Genomic DNA, 23,532 nt, shown 5'->3' on the forward strand with positions numbered 1-23,532 from the left:
AGCTCGAAGCTGCCGGGTTTTCTCAGGCTTGGTTTTAACCTCTCTGTGCCGCAGCTTCCTCCTGGGTCTGTCAGGAATAGAGGTGTGTGTCACGGGGGGGAGGTGTGTCATGGGGGGGAGGTGTGTCACGGGGGGGGGAGGTGTGTCACGGGGGGGAGGTGTGTCACGGGGGGAGGTGTGTCACGGGGGGGAGGTGTGTCACAGGTGTGGAGGTGTGTCACGGGGGGGAGGTGTGTCACGGGGGGAGGTGTGTCACGGGGGGGGAGGTGTGTCACAGGTGTGGAGGTGTGTCACGGGGGGGAGGTGTGTCATGGGTGGAGGTGTGTCATGGGGGGGAGGTGTGTCATGGGCAGAGGTGTGTCACGGGGGGGGGAGGTGTGTCACAGGGGTGAAGGTGTGTCACGGGGGGGAGGTGTGTCATGGGGGGAGGTGTGTCATGGGCAGAGGTGTATCACAGGGGTGGAGGTGTGTCACGGGTGGAGGTGTGTCACGGGGGGGAGGTGTGTCACGGGGGGAGGTGTGTCACGGGGGGGAGGTGTGTCATGGGCAGAGGTGTGTCACGGGGGTGGAGGTGTGTCACGGGGGGGAGGTGTGTCACGGGGGGAGGTGTGTCACGGGGGGAGGTGTGTCTGTCACAGGGTCTCTGGATGAAGGAGGCAAATAACAACCAGCGTTTTCCGGGTTAGTTCCCCGAGACGAGGCGCCCCGAGCGGCTCAGGCCGACGGTCACGAGCGGCGGCTGGCGACGGCCGGCGCTGGGGTGCAGCTCCCCCGCGGGCGCGAGGGCTGCCGGCTGCCGCGGCGGCCCTGTCGCGCGTGGGGACGCTCGCAGCCGCCCCACGGCCGCTCCGCCCGCGAGCTGCTCGGAGACCGGAACGCGGGCGACCTCCCGCGCCGCGGACGGGGCAGCGCCGCGGGCTCGGGCGGACGCGGCGTCGCTCCTCGCCTCGCCTTGCCGCCGCCTGCGCCCCCCCGGCCCCCGCCACCGGCGGGGCCCCCGCTCCTCGGGCACCTGTCGCTGGCTCCGCCGCGTTGCGCCGCGCCGCCCCGGGCCCGCGCCCGCCCCGGCCTGCCCGGCACTTACTGAGCGCTCCCCGGCGAGGCGTCCAGTCCCGCCAGGCGCCGCTGCCGGGGGAGCGGCGGGGCGCGGCGGGGCGGGCTGGGCCGCGGGGGCGGGGCGGGGGGGGGGCGCGGAGCCCCGCGCTGCCCGGGGAGGGGGCGGGGACGCCGCTCCGCTCCGCTCCGCGCGCGCGCCCGCCCCGCCCCGCCGCCGCGCGCGCCCCAGGCGATTGGCCGGCGCCCGTAGGGCTCGGCTCGCGGTTGGCCAGCCCGCCTGTCACTCAGCGGAGCGGCGGCGCTCGGGGTGTGTCGGGAGCGGCCGGCCCTGAGGCGAGGCGGCGCTCGGCGGGCGCGTCCGCTCCGCGGGCCTGGGCGAGGAGGCGCCGCCGCCGCCGCCCTCCCCCCTCCCGGTCCGTGCCGCGTGTGCGGGGTTGCCGTGAGTGGGGAGCTGCGGCCGGGGCCGGGCTGCGCGTAGCACAGATCAGCTCGCAGAAGTGCAGCCAACCCGCCCTGTTTTCTCTCCGTGTGCGAGCAGGTATTTGTACCGAGGAGCAGCGTTCGGGGACCGACCTTCGGCAGGGCCCCGCATCGGTAGCTGAAGCCCCCCTCGTTACCGGTGGCAGCAGCAGCAGCAGTGTTACCTTAGCCACGGGCTGCTATGGGCTCATCCGCCTCCCTAACATGGCAAATGGTTAAGGGCAGCACCCGAGTACAGGGCCTTGAGGTGGGAGCTGCTCCATAAATACTGCCCCGACAGGCTGCTCGTCTGTAGTATGAAGGCAAGTGTCCATGCGGGTACCTTTACCTCGCTGCTGCAGGTAACGAAGGTGACCATGGATGAGCTGCCTGAGACTTCTGCTGCAGGGGTGTTCCCTCTGCCCCTTCCCTGGGCTCTTCTTCTGGACTGTGTTGGTTTTACAAAGGGCGGCAGAGGCCTGGCTCTTTGCTTGGCCTCCCCACGCAGCAGGGGCAGCGCAGGCCCAGGTGGCTGCTAGCATGTATGCACTGCATCTTCCTGAGTGGGAGCAGCCCTGGCTTCTCCAGAGCTCCGCTGTGCTGCACACCGGCACTATGGAGCAGAGAGCTGCCATCCCTGGGGGCTGCCAGCTGCTCAGGAGGGGTATTTCATTGTTTATATGGTGTTTTTTGCAGAGGGTGGAATTGTGGGCTCCCTGGGAGAGTGATGAAAAGCAGCCATCAATAGAGAATTGTGAATGGACAGCAGAGGAAAACCACAGTGGCTGCAGGACTATGAGTCAGAAGGAGGGAGGAGTCTTGACTTCTGGTGGATCCCAGCAGAGAGGTGAAGTGGTTGTTCTGTTTGCCTATGGTCTCCATTAAAACACAACTCCAATCATGATGTGCAACAGCTCTGTTGTAAAGTTTGGTCTCCCTCCCTCTCCCTCCCTCTCCCTTTTCCTGTCTTCACTCTGTCTGACTGTGCCTGTTCTCTCTTATAAGAGACAGACTTCCCCCTAGCAGTATTTGCCGACTCTGGCCATTATCTCTTTCAGGTGTTCTTCTCTCCCTTGGTTATGCCTTGTCATGAGCTGTTCTACTTTCCCTGCTCTTAGCACCTCAGCACTGCCTATGCTACATGGATAGTGACTGTGGAAGTCCCTTGCTTCTGAGAACAGGAGTCAAGAAGGTCTTCTGCGAGTGTACCCACTAGCCTAGGACTTGAGGTTTCTGAAAGGAGGGAGGAAGAAAAGAAAGAACTTAAATGAGACTGAAGATCTTCTTGCAGGGAGTCAGGGTGACCCAGGTGTGAGCCTGGGCTCAAAGTCAGTCAGGAGAGAGTTGCCTGTGGGCACACTTCCTTCCCAGTGGAAGAGCTGTTCAGCTCTTGCTCAAACCTCTCTTTAGGGTAATCCTCTTAGAAAGTGAGTAATTGGTTTTGTTCTTGTGGGTCGTGAGTTGGGAAAGCAGTCTGTGTACTGTGAGGGGCACCTGTGACTTCATGCTGTGTTCTTTCCTCCTCTCTTTAGGCCAGCGGAGCTGCGTGAATGCCAGTGGTGTTTTCACACTGCCCTGAGGAGATTCCACCAATTGTGATCATCTGGGCTTTCACTGCAGTGGCCTATGGCAGCACCAGATGTCCAGTGAGAGGCTCATGACTGATTAGATCAGCTGACAGCAAGGAGGAACACGTGTGGAAGCCATTAGTGGCCTTTGCAGCAATGAGATGCCTCACCCACTCACTGCTCATGAGATTTTTGGGTCTCTCATCTCAATGTGTGTCAGTAGGATTGAGTCACACTAAAACTCTAAGGCTCAGCCCTAAGCAGTCATCCCTGAGGCAGAGCTTCAGCACAAGACCAAGGCTGGTGACTGCTACCGATGTGGTCAAATACTGGCAAAAGGTGTTTGAGACAAATGGGATCCCTGAAGCACAGGAATCCAGCGAATATATAGTGTCCTTTGTCCTGGGAGCAAAAACAGTTAAGTGATAGGAAAGGGGTAGGGTCTGTGTGTGCCTCTTACTTTGTAACTTTGGTTGAATTCCTTGCCTCCCTTTCTCCTCTTCGCCCCCCCCCCCCCTTACAGCAAGTAGAATGACTTTTCCCTCTGTCAGGTGAGAAAGTTTGTGAGGTGCAGTTTATTAATGCCACTAAAGCACTTGGACTCTCTCAGATGTTTTCTCTGCAGAGAATGAAATGTAACCCATGACATGTACACCTATATTGTGCTCTGACTTCATTGATCAATCTTGCATTTTACTGTTTTTTCTTTAAACACTCAAAAATAGTTATAGTTTTTTATAGATTTGTTTTTAAACATACAGCTGAATTATACTAGCTATCTGGGATTTCTGAGTTTCCAAGCAGTATGCATTTTTCAGTCTGCTGGGTCTCCCTGGAGGATGTCCTCAGGGAAGTGGGGAGAAGACACTGTAGTTGCACAGGTGAGGAGGTTTTCACATGTCTTCGCCTTCAGTTTCAGAGCCTGAACTCCAGAATCCTCTGTGCTCCACTTACAGCCATGCAGCAGGAGCAGATCCAGCAGCTGAGCACCAAGCGACTAGAAAGGTAGGAGCATTCCCTTGCAGTTTCCCTGTTAGTAGTTTTCCTTCAGTCCTAATGCAACAAAGAATAGAGGCAGAGAGAAGGCAGAAGATCACTTGCAGCCGATGTGTCAGGGTAACAGCTAGTGCTTGCATCAATCTCACCTGATGAGTCAGGTGAAGGGCACTTGCCGTTATTTTCAAATAGCAAATCACCTGTTTGTCCCACGTGGGAACAAAAAGGGTTTAAGGGATGTTTCAAAGGAACAGGAAGCTGACAATACTGCCTCTGAGTCAGGTATGTGTCTATGTGCCAGCCCTCGGGAGGGTTATATGGTTAGTAATGAGGTAAGTATGGTATTGAGAGCTTTTCCATGTTAAGCAGTGTAGTCCTAAAGTACTCTTGCTTTTGCCTGTCACAGGATGCCAGTGCAATATGTTCTTGGTGAATGGGACTTTCAGGACCTGACTCTGAAGATGAGCCCCCCGGTATTTATTCCTCGACCTGAGACAGAGGTATGAATGTGGGGAGGTAGGGGCAGCTTGAATCTGCGTAGTGTGTTGCTATGAATGAGTCCTGTACATCATGATGTTGCAGTGATGAGGTCTGATCACTCTGCACTTCTGTTAGAGTGGGAGGATCTCAAGCCTGTGGTCTGGAACTGATGCTGGTGAACTTTGCCTTCTGGCTCAGAGCAAGAGAGATGTTGCAAACTCTAGTGTGTGGCTTGGTTACACAGAAGTCCATCTCCATTGATGGAAGGACTTTCGGCATGTTTTCCTTTGCTGTACTAATGACTCCTCTAGAAGTGCAAAAACATTGCTGCTGCATTCCTGTGACTTAGTACCTTAGCTACAAGGGTGAAAATTTGGAGTTTGCCCAAACTTTGTTAACAAAATCAAGCAATATTAGGAGAAAGGGAGAAAACTACTCCTGGAAAATGGTAATGGACTTCAGAGAACTTGCTTGTCCATGTGCAGATTAAGACAGCGCAGGTTTGTAAGAAATGGCACCTGCAATCTGTCTAACTCCACAGCAGTTTCTGGAAAGGCGCTGGAACTGGACAAATGCGTACCCTCCTTGGCTTCACTCAGGTAAGTTCTGATCTGGGCTGGAATTAATGAGTCAATTTTAAGACTATAAAGGACAACCATACTAGATCAAGTAAAAACTTCTTTTTGCATAGTGTTCTGGCTACCTGCATAGTGATACTTCTTGTTATAATAGCATTGCTTTCAGCTCAAGAGCAGCCTACCAAGGAAGGAAGTTTACTAACTCTCAAGAGGTTTGGGGTTCCTTTTTTCTTTTTCTTTTTTTTCCTTCCGAGAGTTTGTTTGCTTTTGGAGACCCTGCTAACTTTTGGAGATAGAGTGGTCTCCATAGCCCACTTAGTAGTCCCAGAAGCCTTTTTGTCTTTTTGTATCCCCAGACTTCTGAGAAGATACTGCTAAGGGAGCTTGCTGACTTAAAGCTATCTGCATCCAATACTAATTTCTTCTGTTGTTTGACTATGGCTTGGTGACTTCTGCAATATTTTGGTGGGCCTCTTTCCAGGTCTTTATAAGCCAGGGCCCAAGCTGTAAGAAGAAGAAAAGGGATTGTTCAGAGGGAATGTCCCTTACTGGCAATGTCAGAAGAGATGCTGAAGACTCACTTAATCTTGCAGGCGTAAAGGCCACCTCTGCTTTTTGTGAGGAAGGGGTAATGTTGGGAAGCTTTGAGGAAAGCAACAGTTCACCAAAGAGAGGATGCAGTCTGCAGAGTCCTTCGGACACCTTTGGTTTTGTAAAAGTCAAGGAAAATCTGTTGCGCTTCTGTTAGGCACTTTGGGGAAGAGGATTAAAATCCACTTTGTGCCAGTTTAATGGAAATCAGAACAAGTACTGCTTGAAAACCCTATCATGTAGAAAAACGTTCAGCTTGTAGAAAAATGTTCAGGACCAGAGTCTTCAATTTGGTGTGAGATGTCAGCAACATTTCACTGAGAGGGTTCTAGGCCCTGAATCATAATGATAGCACTTGTGTCCAGAGAAGGTTTGAGCTCTCTCTTGGTTGGATTTGATCACTTTGTGGTGATAAAGTTTGGAGATACAGCTCTGAGTAGTAGCTGTGCCAGCTGGATCCTACTGATGGTTAGTTTAGTTATTGTCAGCGGTGGTCCTGTTCTTGTTGATTCCAGAGAGTATTTCCAACCTCTTAAGTCCCTATTAATTTGTGGATGCAACGTGAGCATTAAAACCAAGGGAACTTGTGTGTTATGCAAGTCAAAACATCTGCTGACCAGGCTTCCTCTAGTGCTTTGCCCTAACTCTCTCTGTGCAGTGTCAGGCTTCAAACAAAGGCCTATTGTGTTGACTGCAACCCAGGACTGCCAACCCCAGAGAATATTAATAATTGTACCCATATGCATGATTTTGGTAAAAACATTCTGCTGGCACAAACTGAAATGCAATGCTCTGTAACATGCTGTGTTTGAAACCATTAACATAGCCTGCAGCAAAAATCTAGCATAAGCAGCTTAATCCATCCTTGCTTATGCGGGAAAACTTCATCTGATAGGTCATGATTCTCCTACATTTCATGAACTTACTATGAAGATGCATTTATATCCGATTTATTGTGAAAGGTAATAAATTTATGATGATAGGTCAGGAAAGGAGCCTAATTGGCAGCTGACTTTACAAACAGGGCTGTTGTGCCTCAGCAAACAGTCTCAATAGACAAGAAACTGGAAACAGGGTCAGGGTGGTACTAACCTGCAGGTAAACAGTGGGAGGCTTGCAAATGTAGTGGTGGTACTCCACTTTTTCAGGGGGAGGAGTGGTTGGATGGTAAGGAGAACATCACCTAAATAGCAAGGGAAAAGAAGGGATGGGGAAAGGAAACCAGGCCAAAGAAGAGGAACACGTAAAGAAAAGATCTGACGTGAAGAGATTGGGGGCAGGGAATGTGAGGCCAGGCCACAAAGGTCTCAGAATGGCTGCAGATTCTGGGTCTGGTGGCTTCTCTTCTGCTGAAGTTTCCAGCCAGCTACCTCTGCCATCTCCTCTTGAGACAATGCAGCACATCATGAAAGAATCACTTGGTCTTAAGACCTGCAAAGTAGAGAGGCTTTTTCTGCATAGTTTGAAGTTCAGCAGGCTTTTGAGCAAACAGCTAAATGTGTTTGGCTTCCTGCAGCACCACAGTGCTTTGGCTTCTTGTGCTGGTGGTTCTTTTGGGTGGCATTGGGTGGCACCTGCAGTTGACTCTGTTAAAGCTTGTATTGATCCTGTTTCTCTTTATGGAACAGGAACATTCATGTCACAGTAAACCTGGGACCTGTCCCAAGCGCTTGACACGACACATGAGAGAGAGTATTCTTGTAATCTGATGTTGGGGAGGTTATTTGGACAGGAAGAGCAAGGGGGCAAGATCAGCTATTTAGCAGCGCTTGTTGGGACGTTACTTTAAGTATATGCTGCTTCTAGGAACTATGTATTGTGCATAACCTGTTACACAAAACTGAGCTGGTGTCCAGATCCTTTCCTTCTGCTAGATTGGTCGTTGCCGACTGCGAGCTGGGTAGTGTGCTTGTGCTGGGGTTTGCTTGTGTTCTCTTTCAGAGTAATTTTTCTAGACTTCACTCAGACTTTAAAACTGTAGTAGAAATACCTCTCCTGGGAAAATGTTTTAAGTTGTATCCATTACTCTCTTTATCTTCAGTGTTTGTAGTGTTTTTAAGGCTAATAGTGCTGAAGAGTTTCACCAAATAATGCCTGTAAATAATCCCTGGTCTCTAGGAAGCAGTTCTTTATCAACATCGGTATCCCAAGTTCAGGCTGCTTATCTCTGACTGCGCACACAAGCTGTGTGGCACGTCTTGTTCCTGGCTGAATGAATGTAACTCCCTAAATTGACTTTTTAGTGCAGATATGCAAACAACTGCAGAGTTTGCTTCCTAGTGATATTTATGAAACTGCTGTAAATGTTCCTGTGTGTTAATTCAAAGACTAAAAAGGAAAGACATTTTTATCATACACATTTTACACTATGATTAGAACAGAAGAATTTTAACCTTAGCTACAAGATCCCACATGAGTTAGTGATGTGAAGGCAGACACAACATGGCAAAAACTGCCAGTATTGTTTCAGCCCTGTGAACAAAGGGATGCATCCAGAGAGAGGCACTTAGTTGTCTGCTTTAATTTTGCCCTGTGTGAAACTTTCCCCTCTTTTCTAGAATTTAGTTCTTTCTAGTAGCTGAGCCTGCTCCCATTTGCTTCCTCAAGGAATTTTTTTGTGGATTTGTTCTTTTGTTAGGTGTTGAAGGTGGCGGGGAGAGGGTAAAGAGCGAGAAATGGGAAGCTGGCAGGTTTGGTTAAGCTCTAAGAGCAGGAGAACAAAGCTGTGCTCAGTTGCAGCCTTCCATTTGCAGGGCTGATCCGTGAGCACAGATGTATTGCCTTGCAGGAGAATTTGGTTTGCATAACCCTCAGTCTGATTTTTCTCTGATTGTCTGGCCCTCGGTGAGCAGAGCTTTGGAACTCCCTGCTACAAGCACTGGGTGGGTTTGCAAGGGTTTGTGGAAGCCAGTGCTCTGCTCTGTCCCTTTTCCTCGTTTAACCAGCGCAGCACTGAGTCCGCAAGGGAAGGTGCCTGTGCAGAGACTGCAGGGGATCGCCAGGTTAACGTCCAGGCACGCGGCTGCCAGCGCCAGATTTCCACGATGAGGAGAGGTTTCTGTCACAGTCCAGGGGTGTTCTGCCGTGTGAATCATCTTAGTCGCATACGTGTTACTGTAATATTGAGAACTCTGTCTCGCCACTGTTGAGTCACTGTACTAACAGAAGGAACGGTCCTCTTCCCAAAGTGAGGCTTTCTGAAATTCAGGCTGGGTTACCGTCATAGGGGTATTGCGGATCAGACAGAAACAGGACAAAGAAAAGAACATGGGTCAACCCTAGATAATTACTTTTTTAAAAAAAATTCAGGGAACTATAAGCTAAATTAAACTTTGCCATAACTTCATTAAGGAAAGTAGTTTGGGATACATAGCTCACTTTTTTTTTTTTTTTTTTTTTTTTTTTTTAACCCCTAGAGGGCACTCCAGGCTTAGATTCATGGAGTTCCTGTCTGTTCTAGAAACTATTTTTCCACTGTTAATTATTAGAGGATTTCTGGTCTATTCTAATCCCCTCCTCTCTCTGATGTTATATTTTAAAGCAGCTAATGGTGTATTTGTTCAGTGGAAACAAAAATGATTCCCCCCCCCCCCCCAGCTCTATGTGGGTAGAATCAGGTCCTTGAACCTGTGGGATTCCTTGTTGCTGAAGGAAAAGCTGCTGGGTGGTAAGCTCCAGTTCTGCTTGAAGGGCTTGTCATAGTCCCACCATCCCCTCTGACCCTTGGGCCACCCAGGAGTCCCGTGGGTGGCACCACCTTGACCTGTTGTGATCTCAGCACAAGCTCAGAACCTGCATAAATGTTCCTGTATCAGCTTTACTGCAGTGACTAAGTCATGAGAAAACATGCTGTAGGTCAAAGAGGTGTGTTTAGCTTGAGGGGTGGGTTAGGGAAAGAAACTGCAAGCCCATTCTGTAGTGAAGACTTCTTCTTCTTTTTTTTTTTTTTTTAATATCCATCATGCAAACCTGGCTGCAAAGTCCTGCAAGAGGCATTGCGAAGGTTGTATAAAAACATTAAGAAAAAAGTCTAACTGGGTCAGACTGTATTGACTGTCTAATCCAATGTAATGTGTCTGGTCAGGGCTCATAGAGAGTGGGGCAAAATTATAATTAAAAAAAAACAGATATAGAAGGATCTTCCCTTCTTTTGGCAGTCAGCAGTTAAGGGCTGTTCTTAACTAAAGCTGGCTTTGGGGCTGTCCTCCATTAATCTGTTTAATCCTCCTTTGAATCTACACGTGTGTTTAGCCTCCATGACATCATCTGACAGGGAATCTTTCTAATTTTGTGTTGTAAGTAGGAAAAAATATTTTCCTTGTTTCAGAAGTGCTGTCTGCTCTTTTTTAGTCTTGCATATGTTTATCAAATTTTTTCCACCTACAGTCTTTAAGCTTTTGTTTCCCAAGGTGAATTGTTTTTACCATGCTAATGTGTGATACCTTAAAGCCACTGCTGTTTACTTGAATCTTTCAGTCAGCAGAATGACAGTCATTGTGCTAGGGTGTTCTGTGAAAGCCTTTTAAATAAAGATTTGCTCAAAGAAACCTTTCTTGAAGTTTAACCTGACTTCTAGCTTAGCATAATCATTAATCTTTTATGAAGGTCAAGCACACAAAGAAGGGAGGACTTTTACTTCCTGACATGTGTATCCAAATGTATAGACGACTAGACTGGGGTGATTCTTCAGGGTTTTTCTTTTTTTTTTTTTTATGCTGAAGCAGTACACATTTTCTGCTCTAATTGGTGCTAAGTAGAAGCTTTTGATGTAGAATCTGCTTTCATTTCCCTAATTTTATTGCCACAGGTGGTTATTCTTCAGAAAGTTCAGAAGGCCACAAGTGTCCAGTGAGTAAAGCCATGAGTCAGGAGTCAGGAGGTTTTCTTCAAAGGCAAGCTGCTTCTCTCTGTGTCTCTGGCATCCCAGTTTGGGAAAAGAAAAGGGTGATGTTGCCCCATCTTTCACATGGCTTAAAGTTCTTTCCTAGTATATAGAAGACTTTGAACAGGAAGGTAATAAAGCATTATTTAATGAATCAAAAATTAACTGTTATCTGTCAAAATGTAGCTGCAAAAAATCATTTAAGTTGGAGCATTTCTGTTGCAGCTTCACAGATCGAATTTTGCTTTTATGATAGGTAGTCTTTTAACAGTATTTTGGAAGAAAACAGTGTTTTCTGAAAGTGTGCTGTGGCACAGGCTAGGGGATGGGAATTAGTAAAGAGAGGCTGTCGCTGCTATAGAGCAATCTAAATTACCCTTCAAGCTAGACACAGGTGATTAATGGGATCATATATCTGCAGGTAAATAATGCAGCCTGTGCCTAGTGGCAGAGGGGCTTGGAAAAAGATTTGGGGCTTTTATGGGTAACGGCTGGCCATCAACTCCCATTTCAGAGGGCAGCCCAGAAGGCTATCGTGATCACAGGTACGAATAGTAGGGTTAAATCTCTGTATAGTGCAGTAGTGGCGTAGCTGCCCACTTGTTACTGACAGGCCGAGAAGGAGAAGGAAAAATAGGTCTGGAAAAGAACCAGGAGGTGGATTAATCCTAGAATCCTAATCAGCTAGAAAAATCTGCCTTACTGTGAAAGACTGTCTAGCTCATCAAAGATAAGCTTAAGGGTTAACTGCTCCCCATGCCAGCTAGCAGTTTTGTAACAGGAGTTTCTTCAGTCTCATTGTATACAGTAAGCATGTTGAATGCAGGCTAGAGATAGGTGTGTATTTTTAATAGAGAGTGTAATAGAGAGTATAACCATTGAAGTAACATGGCAGCGGTCTTGGTGGCTCTATTGCTAGATACTTTAAAATTAGGACAGATCTGCTGCTCTTCAAAAAGAAATGAAGGAAGAAACAGAATCATTCCTGGCTAAATGGCCAAGATGGACTATAATAGTAGTTTCTCCTGACTTTCTATAAAAGAAAAAAAGGGCTATGCTAGTGCAGAAGATTACTTCTAACCTGTGATTACCAGGAAGATTCAAAAATGTAAATTTAAAGCTAAAATTTGTGCTGAAGACAGAAAAAGCAACAGCTGTTCTTTCAAGTCATGCACAAACCTGTTTCTGAGGTTAACTTAATGAACATCCCTAGTGTGTTCTCATAGATCTCTACTCTCTATCTTGTTGTTGCTTTTATTTTGTAACCCTAAAAGAACTCCATGAAGTCTTTGACTTTTTAATGTCTCCCTTCTGATTGAAACAGGGCCTCTTTGGATTTCAGCTGAGTAGCTGGGCCATCAGTAGTTAAAAGAGCAAGATTCAGGACTAGATCTGGAAAAAACAATTATGGAATGGTTGCAGGATGGATGGGACTTGAGGGGAGTCTCATGTGAGTGTGGGGAAAATGAATGTTCCCCCTTTTCCTCTTTCAGGCATCCAAGTAAACAGAGTTAAAGAGCTAGGGATGAGCAAGCTGGGTACCTGCCCTGGATGCTCTGCCTCTTGGTATTCAATAACAGTAGCTGCAGAGAAAGAAAAGACCTTGCATCTGGAGAGATGTGACTGGATAGAGGCTTATGCTAGAGATCAAAGGGTATCACTGGCTATTCTGCAATGATCAACTCTTCTTGCCCCTGTTGGGCTGGGTCAAGTTGAGACGTGACAGCTGTGGTGATTTTTCTAGGGCCCAGCACGAATGTGTTGCAAAGGTTGCTGCCTTTTGATGAAGTCATTTCTGCAGCTGTCACAGCCCCTCTGTATCTCTGGCCTGTGCCCTGACCCATCAGGAACTCCTGCTGTTATATGACAGATGTTTGTCCGTCACAGCTTCTACCTAAAGCTACCTTTGCCTTCAGGATCAGTGGCTCCTTCCAGAGTTACTCTGATTTGTTTGCTCAGTCAGATATGTTTCTGGAAGAGGCCTGTAGAGCCCAAAGAGGGAGGTTAACAGTCTTTGTGAGATGGTTTTTGAGGACTCTTTCTCTTTCCTACTGCCTGCCCTCTGAGTCCGGGGCTGGCTTGGCAGCCTGGTTCTGGAGGGAGTGTGTGTGACAGTTTTCTGCTGTGGCTGTTGCCATGGACTCAAGTTTCTAGCTTGGCTTCCTGGTATTTGGTCATGTACTGGTTGGCAGCCAAGTGGGCAAACAGGAGGGGAGGAGTGATTTGGTTAATATCAGATCAGGTGTTACAGACAGTCCTGAATTCTGAGAACAGAAGTTTCTGGAAAGCACACAAATAATTAAAACATTCCCAGGAAGCGTGCTGGAGTGGAGAGAAGGTTACCAGGTTTTCGTATATCTTTTGCCTTCCTTGTCCAATCTGCTAACCTAAGAAGTTAAAGTAAGAAGTTAAAGGCTTGGCTCCCTATGAGCCACCTTGTCTCATATCCGTGGAACTGCATCTTCCCTGCTTTTCCCTGAGCATGCAGGCCAGTTTTTTTTTTTTTTTTAAAAAAAAAGGTCTTTTTAAGGAATGCAGAATGAGTTTGTGAGTTCTGTCCTTGCCTTCCGCCTGCTTCCCCTTACCTTCCTTTTGTTAGTCCTGTACTTTTGCTTACAGAAATGCCAATGGGTCATTCTCTGATGTTGGACCATGGCACATGACTGTCACCTCTGGACTTCCACTCAGCTCTGTAGCTGTGCAGTGAGAATCTCTGCTGTGTTTCCTCCTGACTGTCTGAGTGCTGAAAGCTGCCTGACCGTGCACTGTTTGTTGGTTGGTGCTATGCAGCTGCAGAGCTTGTGGTTTGGGTGCTGGCAGGCCCTGTCCTCACGTTTTCTTTGTGCAGCTGCGGTTCCAAGAAATACAGTGAACTAAAGACCTGGCTGCAGGGAAGGGGAGCTAATACCAAGAACCTGTCAGAACATGAGCATGTAGTGGGGGCTGGGGGGAGTACTGGAAGTTGTGGGTGGAGGGGTGAGGCAGAGGTTCATGGGAAGCTGGAGGTGTTCGCAAAGTTTCACATTTATTTCATGCAACAGAGAAGATGAGAAAACAAATAAATGATAATGCAAACTTGGGGCAAATTTGGCAGTGAGACAAGGCTTCCTGGAAGTGCAAGGTGAGAGCAGGCTGTGGGTGGCTTGGCTAACAGACAAAAGCTTTAGAATCTCTGAATGTTGGAAGTAGGTAGCACGGGAAGCAAGTATTTGTGTCCCCTGCATGGAACCCCAGGAGCAGGTCTCTTCCAATCTTTGGGAGCTCCTTTTCTGCCAGTCAGGACCAGATCTCCCTTCTCCTTCCTATGGATGCCCTGCCTTTTCCCCTACTGTGTGTGGTGGGTTTTTTTTTTTTATCTCTCTTCTGGCACAAGTCTACAGGGCTTGGATAGCTCTAATTTCTTCCCACTCCATTTTATGCTAAGCAAGAGAACTGATGTCTCTGGAGAGCAAAGAGTTGGTGTCTTCTCCTCCTACAGTTCAGTGCAGTATAAGAACCCTTCCAGATACTTTGCTTTACACTTGGCTTACCCTCCATGAATGCCGCTCTTAATGAGGTTCCTGGTGTTCTCAGCATCCTCCTGAGTACTCGTTCACACACAATCCTGAAAAATGGGGGAGAAGGAGTTCATTGACTTCACTGTGCAAGGGGAGGTTGGGGCATATGCAGAAAACAGGACTTAGTCACACCAGCGCCTTGGCAGATGTGTGAGCTGGCCCTGTTCCTGAGGCTGGCCTGGTACCTTGGCTGTGATACTCTACCCTCAACAGATGAGAAGAGGGCACTAGAACACACTGGCATTTGCTGATGGGCCCTGGAAAGGCCCATGGTAGTCTTGCAGACAAAGAGAAAGGACAGCTGTGGGACAACTTTAGCCACATACAAGCTTCGCTCCAAGGGAGAGCAGTGGTTACTGAGCTCATCCTTTCATGTGACAGTGAACCAGTGGTTTATACTGAGCTATCCACCTCAGGTCTGGTTCTTCTGACCATCCCCTTCATTCAGCAGCCCTGGTAATCTGCCCCTGATCGTGGATTAGGATTTGGGTTTGGTGGAGCTGATCTTCCCTCATGGAGGGAAAAGAAAATTCTACTTTTCAGGCTGCTGTGAAATTTTCCAGAGGTACCTTATGCCTCCCTGTTCTCTCAGACTTGTGGTTGTCTCCAGGCCTTCCCTCTCTGGGGCAAGGACTGTCCTTTCTATTTCCCCTGCCTCTTTCTGACTGCTTTCTCTCCTCCTTCCTCCTTTCTAGCTCTTTCTCTCTGCTTTTTGAAAACCTTTGTACACCCATCTATTGAATGAAATGTGCAATATGCCCCCAGAAGTAGTTGTTAATGGCTGAGGAGTCTTGTGTGGGCCTTGTTGGTTTCCCCTTCCTCCCTTCCACCTTCATGTCATTGCTAGCAAAAGGAGAGAGGGGATTTTAATTTCTGTCTGTCATTCAGTCCCTTCATTCTCTCCAGAACTGGCTTTTGTTCGGGGAACCTGCTGCTGGCACAGAGCAGAAGAGGAAAGATTTTTTCAGAATGTTTCTTCCCCCCTCCCCCCAACTCTCACACACATTTGCATATCACATGTGCCTGCATATGTGTGCACCCAGCTCCAGAATAGAAGTAGCTCTGCCAGCGCCTGTAGCCCTGGTTAACAGGACTCCTAGTATGTGGGCTGTGTTGTTACTAATAAGGACACATACAGCAAGCGATAATACGAATCGCAGTAACCCCACAGTGGAGCATTTGTCTTATCTAGTAAATAGCATGGTAAGTGTGGAATCAGGTCACATTACTGAGATACTATAAACTTACGCTTTTTACTTAAAACAGGAATAGGAATTTTTCATTTTTACAGTTTTCATATGCAGCAGTAAAACCAGAAAAGCAAATCAATAACAGCCAAGTACTGTTCGTTTAGATGATGTGAGAATCTGATACTGATCCTTCTGACTTCTGCTTTCCTGCAGGAGGTCAGCTGCTCCCACACTGTCTATGCTGACTCTTGATTTGCCTGCTCCTAACGAGAGTTTGGTGGAACATTTCCAGGATCTAAAGTGGTACCAGTGAGAAAGGTGCAGATGAGGATTTTGGAGTGCTAGGCTCTGAAACCCAGCATTGCTATGCTCTGCCATAGTTTTCCTGTGTAAATTTGGGATAGTTACTGTTGTATAGTTGTATATCTGAAAAATGGAAGTTGTGAGGATAAGTGTATTAAAGATACTGAAGTGCATATTGCAGGGTCAAGGCATCTGAGCAAGCCAACTCATTATCCTGTTTTAGAGACTGTAAAACCACATTGATCGTCAAGCCTTTGTTTTAATCAAATAATGTTTTTTTTCAGTGGAGGAAACTTCTCATGTGTTGATTCCTCTAAGTGGTGCTAGTGAAAGTAAGCCTTTTTGAAAGGCCTGCCATTTCAGTTTAGAGTGCCAGGTTGTGTAGAGTTTACCTAATACTATTCCAAAGGTTATGAATCTGATGACTAAAATGAGGCTTGAGGTGGCTTTAAGCAAAAATGGTATTATATTAGCAGCTGTTTCCTCTCTTCTTCAATTTATTCAGCCTGAGAATATATAGGGCATCCTACACTATTATGACCACAGGCTTTGGATGTCTCTTACTGTCCCAGTTTCTCTGTCTCAGGCTGACACCTCTTTTTAGCACCTTCTGCCTCTCTGTTGCTCTTCCATGGCTGTGACTCTAGACAGAATTTCTACAGAGGTAGGGAATGCCTATCATACAGGGTGCAGAAAGCTCTGTAAATACACTCCATAATGTATGGCCAGAAATAATTCATCTCCCAGATGAGATTTGAAAGTGGTTCTGCTAAGTGCTGTAATTTATCAATTTCCAGTGCTGGCATCTTTAGAGAATTGGAGAAGTACAGATTTTTGTCTGGATCGCTTCACAGAAGATGGAAGAAAGGCCAAAACCGTTTGAAGATTACTGTTTCAAAGCAATTTTAGGTAGCTTAATCATTCATGATTTCTGGAAAAGGAAGCTTGTGGCAATAGACTAACTAGAGCTGTTCGGTGTGATGAGTGCTGGGTTTTCCTGATTCGTTTGCAGATGTTGGGGAAGGGTGACTTTCAAAAGAAAGTTGTAATTGAAAGAGTGACTAGTCAATGAAGATGTACAAAATGTCTTATTCCTGTGTGTTCTGTTGTGTCTTTTCTTCTTGCTTGTAATATGTTTGTAGTTGCAAGCTTTTAATTCATCATGGAATAATCTGTACTAGTAATTCCTTTCTAATTTGTAAGTTGAAATATACCTTCTCTTCATAACTTTCATTTTGCTTGCCAGTGGAACTTACTTCATAAAAGAACTTATTTTCATAACGGTTCAATTAGTCAATTGAAGGGAGACAATGTCTGGAAAAGGATGTAGTTTCTTTAGGTTGTTGCAATATAGTATCATTTAAATTACAGATATTATGATAATTATCTTTTAATTTTGAAATATTATGATAAACACATGTAAGAGGGGTATATGAAATGACCAAAACAGTAAGCCAAGGGTGTCCGGAAGGAGTATGTAAAGCCTAAGTAATATCAACATCCCTTTTTTAATATACATGTGTTGAATATTGAACTAGAACTTATTTAAACGAGAACTTTGGCAAGCATTCTACAAATCTTTTCACTGCAGGGTATCAACAGCAGAAGTTCCATGAAAACTCAAAGTTTGAAATTGCTAATGATAAATCTTAAGGAAGTTAATCTTGAAGTTACTTTTAAACATTTGGAATCAGTAAGCTGTGCTGCTCTGTAATCAGCCCCAGAGAGGAATTGTTCTTCTGAGATACTGTAGAGATTTCCTGGAAACATGTTTGTAGTTGACCAGAATTTAACAGTAGGATTGAATGGCCGAGAGGAGTTTTTGAGTTGTTCTTCTCCTGTGGTCTTGGAATGATCAGCACCCACTTTCCAGAACCAGCTTTTGCTGGAAGACAGGCTCTGGCTGTCTTCGTTGCAGATGTGTTTTCAGACTGATTCATCTGGGGCTGTTAGCTGAAATGCAAGTGCCAGTTTCACGTGGGTAGATAACTTATTTTGCCCTGTTGCTGTTTGAGTCTTGGTGATCCTCTGATCATCAGTAGCAACAGGGCAAAATAAGTTATCTAACAGTCCTCTCTGAGCACGCAAGAACATTTTCTTCCCTAGTTGATTAGGGAAGGAATCTCAGAGCAGCAACAAGGAAAAGGTGATTTTGGAGGTCTTGAGCAAAGCTTGGTGAGTGCAGTACCAGTGCAGGGTAGAGCATTGCAGTGGGGTTCCTCATAGCTGGCTGAGGCTAGCATAGGTGTCAGTCACCCAGTTTAACTTTGCAGGGGAAGATACACCTCAGAGAGGCCCCTATAATAGAGTTCACTCCAGCCCATTGGTTGCTTCTCCTTCCCTCTTGGACATGAGCACAACAGAGCTTATTGCTGGGGTAATGCCTATCTCTGAAGAGCATGGAGTGCACTCAAGAAAGCTGTGGATGGCAGAGGGCACAATCTGGAGAAGAACCAAAGGCTGTTGTCAAGTTAGGCTTGAGTATCTGGTTAGCAAATGTATGGGTATCTCTAGCTCTTTCCAGCTCAACAACTGGACAAGATTTGAGAGAACTGATGAAGAAGCTTCTAGATGAAAAGCCCCTCAAGGCCCCAGAAGGCTGTGGCTGTGAAAAGGAGACCAAAAAAAGCCAATGAGACAGTGGCTGCTGCAACCAAGAAAGTAGCTAAAAGCCCTAAAAGGCTAATGCTAATGCTGACAGAGTCAAGCTACTGGAGAAGCAGTGGAGCTCAAAGGAGCAGATCTGAAAGTGGCAAAGGCTCAGAAAGTTGATCTGAACAAGAAGTAATGTTACTAGAATAAATTAAAGTGCTTACTCATTCAGACAAACCAAATCTTTCCTTTGTACTTATGCTTCTAAGCTCTTTCAGTAGGAGAAATCTACAAAGGGTTGCAAAAGGTTTCTGTTAAAATAGTGCGGTTCAGATCTGCCTTTTTTTGCAGGAGAGGCCAAGGCAAGACAATGCTGAACTACACCTGTCTCTGTCTGCAGGACTGTGAAACAGTGCAAGCTTCAGTTGTGTTTTGGAGCACTGGGTGTGTGTGCCTGCATGCAGGGGCGTGTTCCTTAATCTATTGAAGAGCAACTCGCATCTTATGCGAAACCTCAAGACCAAAACAGCCCGTGTCTCTCAGGTGCTCTGTTGCTGTGGATATTTCCAGAGAAGCTCATCTGCCCCAGCTGTTCATTTTTACATCTGTTTGCAACCTCCACCCTACTTGCTACAGTGATACAAATAGGCCTAGCATAGGAGGTGACCAGCAGCAACAGCTATCTTCATAAAAACCCTATAGCTTTGCTCTCAAGGCATCTCTATCCTGGTTTGGGTGCCGTATCCAAGGAATGGCTTATGCAGTTGCTGGAATACAAGCAAACCCAGTTTAGACCCCTGTAAACAGTGCTTTACTGAGGAGGAGCTGGCCTGCCTGCTAGGACTTGTTCCTTTTAGATGTTCCTGCTTATGCCAAGAACAGGCAAGATTTCTAATAAAAGTAGAAGGCCTGTAATTTTCCTGGTAAACTCTTTCATTTGTACCTGTTATTAAAATCAAGCCATATTTTCCTTGTGAATTATGCTATGCTTTCTGGGTTTACAGGAGAGACTCCAGAGCAGACCCCTTGCTTTAACCTATCTGTTGTGTGAGTGCCCACAATTCCACAGAGTTGTGGCGTGAGAGTGACCCAGTTGAGTTTCAGAAGTTGTGAGCCCCAGCTGAAGGTGCTTTTCTGCTGGGGGAATTTATAGGGGGCCTCACATGTAGTTTCTCTAGTGAGTAGCAAGGAAAGTTGATGTCGCAGCCTGAGGGAGGCACATGTGGTGTGGAAATCTTCATTTTCAAGTAACCTTATATTAACAAAATGTAGTGAGGCCTCACAATCTGAAACCTGTGCAAGGAGCTGCTCGTTTGGGTCATTTAGGAATTTTATTGCTTTTGCTTTTCATCTGTAAGTTGCCTTACTGGTTTAGATGTTGTTAGGAATGATGCCTCTGCCTCCAGATTACGTACCATACTGAGAACATCTAAAAATCTTAAATGTTGAGGCTTAAGAACTCTGAAGGCTTGAAACCTAGGATAGATAAAATAATGTTACAGAAGATTTGTGCTCCAGCTGTTTCTTACTGTTTTTCCAGTGGTGCTAGGAGATCTCAGAGGATATGTGGGGAATGGTATTCTGAGGATTTGGTTACTGATCAAAGCACCCCATGGGGAGGTGGAGATGAAGTGACTTCTGGCATGTCAGCTCCATCAGTCATCTGTATTTTAAAAACAAGCAATAGAAATGCATTTATTTGGACTACGAAGTACAGAAATTTAAACCTCTTTAGTCCTCAGACCACAAAGGCATTAATATGAGCCAAAACAGAGCTCCTTCAGAGGTTTTTTTTTTTGTTTGTTTGTTTTGTGTTTTTTTTTTGTTTTTTTTAGGATCTTGTCTCCTTAGTAGTGGAGGAAGGATCTCAGAAGTGTGAGGAGAAGAACTCAGGCCTTCTGTTCCCAGCTGCTGCCCCTCATCCTGTGATCCTGGAGATTGGCTGTGGCTCTGGAGCAATTGCTCTAAGTCTGTTGTGCAAACTGCCACAGGTGAGCTTTTGCCACAGGTGAGCTTTTGTGAATGTTCATGGTGCAGTAGATGCCTATACTACAGGACAGTAGTCCTGTTCTGCTAGTCTTCATCCAGATGACACGGACAAATTTCTTTGCTCTGTAGAGATTTCAGCAGTCATGCTAGGTAGAGAGAAGAGATTTAAGAATCTCTGTCCCCGGCTGTCTGCAGGAGTGGCAGACACATGGCAGAATGGAAGAAGCGAATGTACTTATTCTTCAGCTGTTAGAGCTCACAATGTTAATATCTTGTCTTGAAGCACTGATGGGGATTGATTTAATCCAATATCCTGGGCTGAGGACCAGAAGCGATTGTAGCATGGGCACACACTATTTAGTTGACTTTAAGTGACAGCAGTTGCTGAAAAAACCTCCGTGTGAATTGAAAGATCTCATCTCTCAGAGCCTGAAGACTAAATAAATACAGGAAGGGGATTCGTACAGAAATGTCAACAGTTGGGATCAGTATGACAGCTGTCACATTGCCCCAACTGCCAAACCACTGTTTTGAAGCCTTTTGTTCCCTGATAGCAACCCACACTTTCTGGATAGAGTGAAAAGAGCAGGAAGGGGTCTGAGATCTGGATGACCAAAGCCCTTCTGGCCTCCGATTACTGGGGCATGAGACATGCTTAGTGAGATATTGTTAGCGAGCAGAAAGGGGAGAGAGGAAGCCAAAGTCTCATCGTATGTAGTCAAAGGAAAAGTACTCCTTTTCCCTCAGCATTGCAGTTCAGCCAGTCGCTTGGTGTGAATGAGAATTGCTGTGGCTGACCCTAGCTCTTGGAGGAGGAGTATATGACTCAGTGTGTAAGAAATATGGAGGTCGACACCCATGTTCCTCCTCCTGTTGACCTGATAAGGTTGATGCTCAGGCTTCATGACTTCAAAGTATAATTGCTCTGATTTTCTGAGCTCTGCTTCATGCTGTTTTCTTTGCCTGTCAAACTAAACAGCTGTGTCTATCTCTCCCTGTAACTGATAACACTCCTTTCCCAGCTGGCTAGCACAGAAGCTGCTATTCCCAGGGAAATAAGGAGCTTTGACTGTGGATGGTAGCTGCACTGACAACTAAGTGGGGTTTATGCTCTCCATATTCTCTAGTGTTTGAGGCAGAATTTGGCCCTAGAACAATATCCAGAAAAAACACTGGCAGCTTCTCATTTATGAGTTCAGCTCTGCCCTCTGTTAAGGGTCAGCTTCACACGTGTGCTTGCTAGTCTTGGGCTGTGAAACAAACTCCCCTGGGAATGATGGCTACTCACGACGCATATTGCAATTATCTCCAAATACAGGGTGGTTTTCTTCAGCGTGCTTTCTCTATGTAACTACATAGCAACATCTATGTTTAAAGACTTTTAGGCAAAGTAAAAACAAGTCAGGCCTTTGTGCTTTTCACAAGGAGGGCATGATGGAAGATAAAATACTCGAGCAGTGAATATAGTGTAAGCACTGTGAGGGCCCCAGTAGTATAACTAGACAAAAGGTGTCTGAATAACAGCTGTAAATTGCCAAAACCTCCATCTAAGCTGTTATGTTACTGATGGGATGGATTCTGTCCACATTAGAGATCAGGAGTCTAGGACATGAACTTCCTTTAACTGACATCCACCCCAGATCTTGGCTTGCCAGACTGTTGAGTCTTGCGCTGGTAGGAGCTATGAAAATGTCGGCAGATGTGAATCAGTGTGACTCCATTGTCAGCTGAGAGTTGGTTTGGTCAGAAATCAGTCTATTTTGGTCTGAGTGCCTTCTGTCATGTTAGTGGCCTTCCTAGAAATGACTCATGATCCCATCTGTGCCCTGAGATTCTCCATGGACTATTCCTGTTAAGAGCTGAGACTGAATAGTGAAGTTTTTATGTTGCATGTCCTTTTTTCCAGAAAGTGACTGCTCAGGAACCTTGATGTTGTAATACTTGTTTGGGGTTTTTCTTTTTTTGTTTTTCTTTTTTTTCTTTTGTTCTTTGTTTTTGTGTGTGTGTGTGTGTTTTTTTGTTTTTTTTAAACTGTACCAGAGCCAAGTGATAGCTGTGGATAAAGAGAAGGCTGCTGTGGATCTCACCAGGGATAATGCACAGAGGTAGAAGCCCAAATGTTACTTTTTTTTTTTTTTTTTTTTTTTTTTTTTTTTTTTTTTTTTGTAAATTGTTGTTTGAGAAAAACTAGGAGTCCTCAAGGTTTGGGTACTTCATTTTTATGTTTATCACCACTGGAAACAAGCAAATATTTAAAATGTTTTACTCCAAAGTGTCTAAGAATCCAGAAAAAAAAGTTTATGCTTACCAGAGTATTTTCTTTCCTCTGACTTGTGAATACATTTTGTAAAGACAGCAGCCTAGATAAAACAACAGCTGTTTGTATTCCAAGAGTTTTCAAAGGGTTTCATGGTTGTTACTCTTATCTATTTTTTATGAACTTGGGAAACAGGCCTGCAGATAGTAAGAATGTTTGTCACTCAAGGGGTTAAGGATGAACCTTTCTCTGGCTCCCCACATTACTGCCATGTTTTTCTGTGTTCTCTGCTCCTCTAGGTAGAAGCTTTCCTATTCAGATAGCATCTTTAGTCTGAGATGCTACAGTGGTATCCCTCAGCATCTTCCTTACAGACTGAAGTTTGGTGGGAATGGTGCTGCTGGGTCCCACACTGCTGTTCGAAGGAGCCACCTGCCCTGTGACTTGAATGATCAGAGCTTCTGAATCAAACACCTCCTGCCACTATTTGCTCTGTGACTTCCTGCACTGCAAGGAAGAGATGAAATCAGAGCAGCTTTGTATCAGATTAACCTTGTCCTTTCTAGCAGCATTGCTTCCTGAGCTGATTCTGCTCAACCCAGATTCCTGGATTGTCGCTAATGTAGTGAGCACCAGAGCTAGAATCTGGGTATGCTTTTGAAACCATGCAGAAATTTTTTCTAGACACTGGCTGAAATTGAGGGCGGGGATGGGGTGGTCAGGGAAGAGCCTATGTGTGCCATAGTGTACTGCTGGTGGTCAGGGAATGACATCTCTTCTGGGAGGCTGCTGTCTTCCTCTGCCAGCAGGTTTTGACCAACTTTGTCCCCCGTGGCATTGCAATGTGTTTCTTGTGCTATTGCTTGCCAAAGCCAGAGGTATTTTGACGAGTGGACAATACAGCTGAAGATTTAGAGGTTTTGTTTTTCCCTTTGATATCTTACAAGTTCTGCTTCTGTGGCCCGTTTTATAATATCAAACTAGCACCAAGGTGAATTTCAGGCTGGCCTCTCTCTATTGTCCCAGCAGCATCA

The 23,532-nt window shown here is 46.1% G+C and overlaps 1 protein-coding gene across 2 annotated transcripts in view; it reads left to right on the top strand.

Annotated features, from left to right (window-relative positions):
- The first annotated feature begins 1,423 nt into the window (after positions 1-1,423).
- HEMK1 (HemK methyltransferase family member 1) overlaps positions 1,424-23,532 on the top strand; it is a 29,024-nt gene continuing 6,915 nt past the window's right edge. The window contains exons 1-7 of one of the 2 annotated variants that reach the window (XM_062585724.1): positions 1,424-1,594; positions 2,212-2,362; positions 3,048-3,161; positions 3,997-4,088; positions 4,486-4,579; positions 20,088-20,243; positions 22,282-22,346. In XM_062585724.1, the coding sequence (XP_062441708.1) occupies positions 3,066-3,161; positions 3,997-4,088; positions 4,486-4,579; positions 20,088-20,243; positions 22,282-22,346 (503 nt within the window). In that variant the 5' untranslated portion in view covers positions 1,424-1,594; positions 2,212-2,362; positions 3,048-3,065. Of the gene's footprint in view, positions 1,595-2,211; positions 2,363-3,047; positions 3,501-3,996; positions 4,089-4,485; positions 4,580-20,087; positions 20,244-22,281; positions 22,347-23,532 lie in introns of those variants that run through there. The other variant, XM_062585723.1, reaches the window with a different exon arrangement.

This window comes from Rhea pennata, chromosome 12 (genome assembly GCF_028389875.1).
Source record: "Rhea pennata isolate bPtePen1 chromosome 12, bPtePen1.pri, whole genome shotgun sequence".
Lineage (NCBI taxonomy): Eukaryota > Metazoa > Chordata > Aves > Rheiformes > Rheidae > Rhea > Rhea pennata.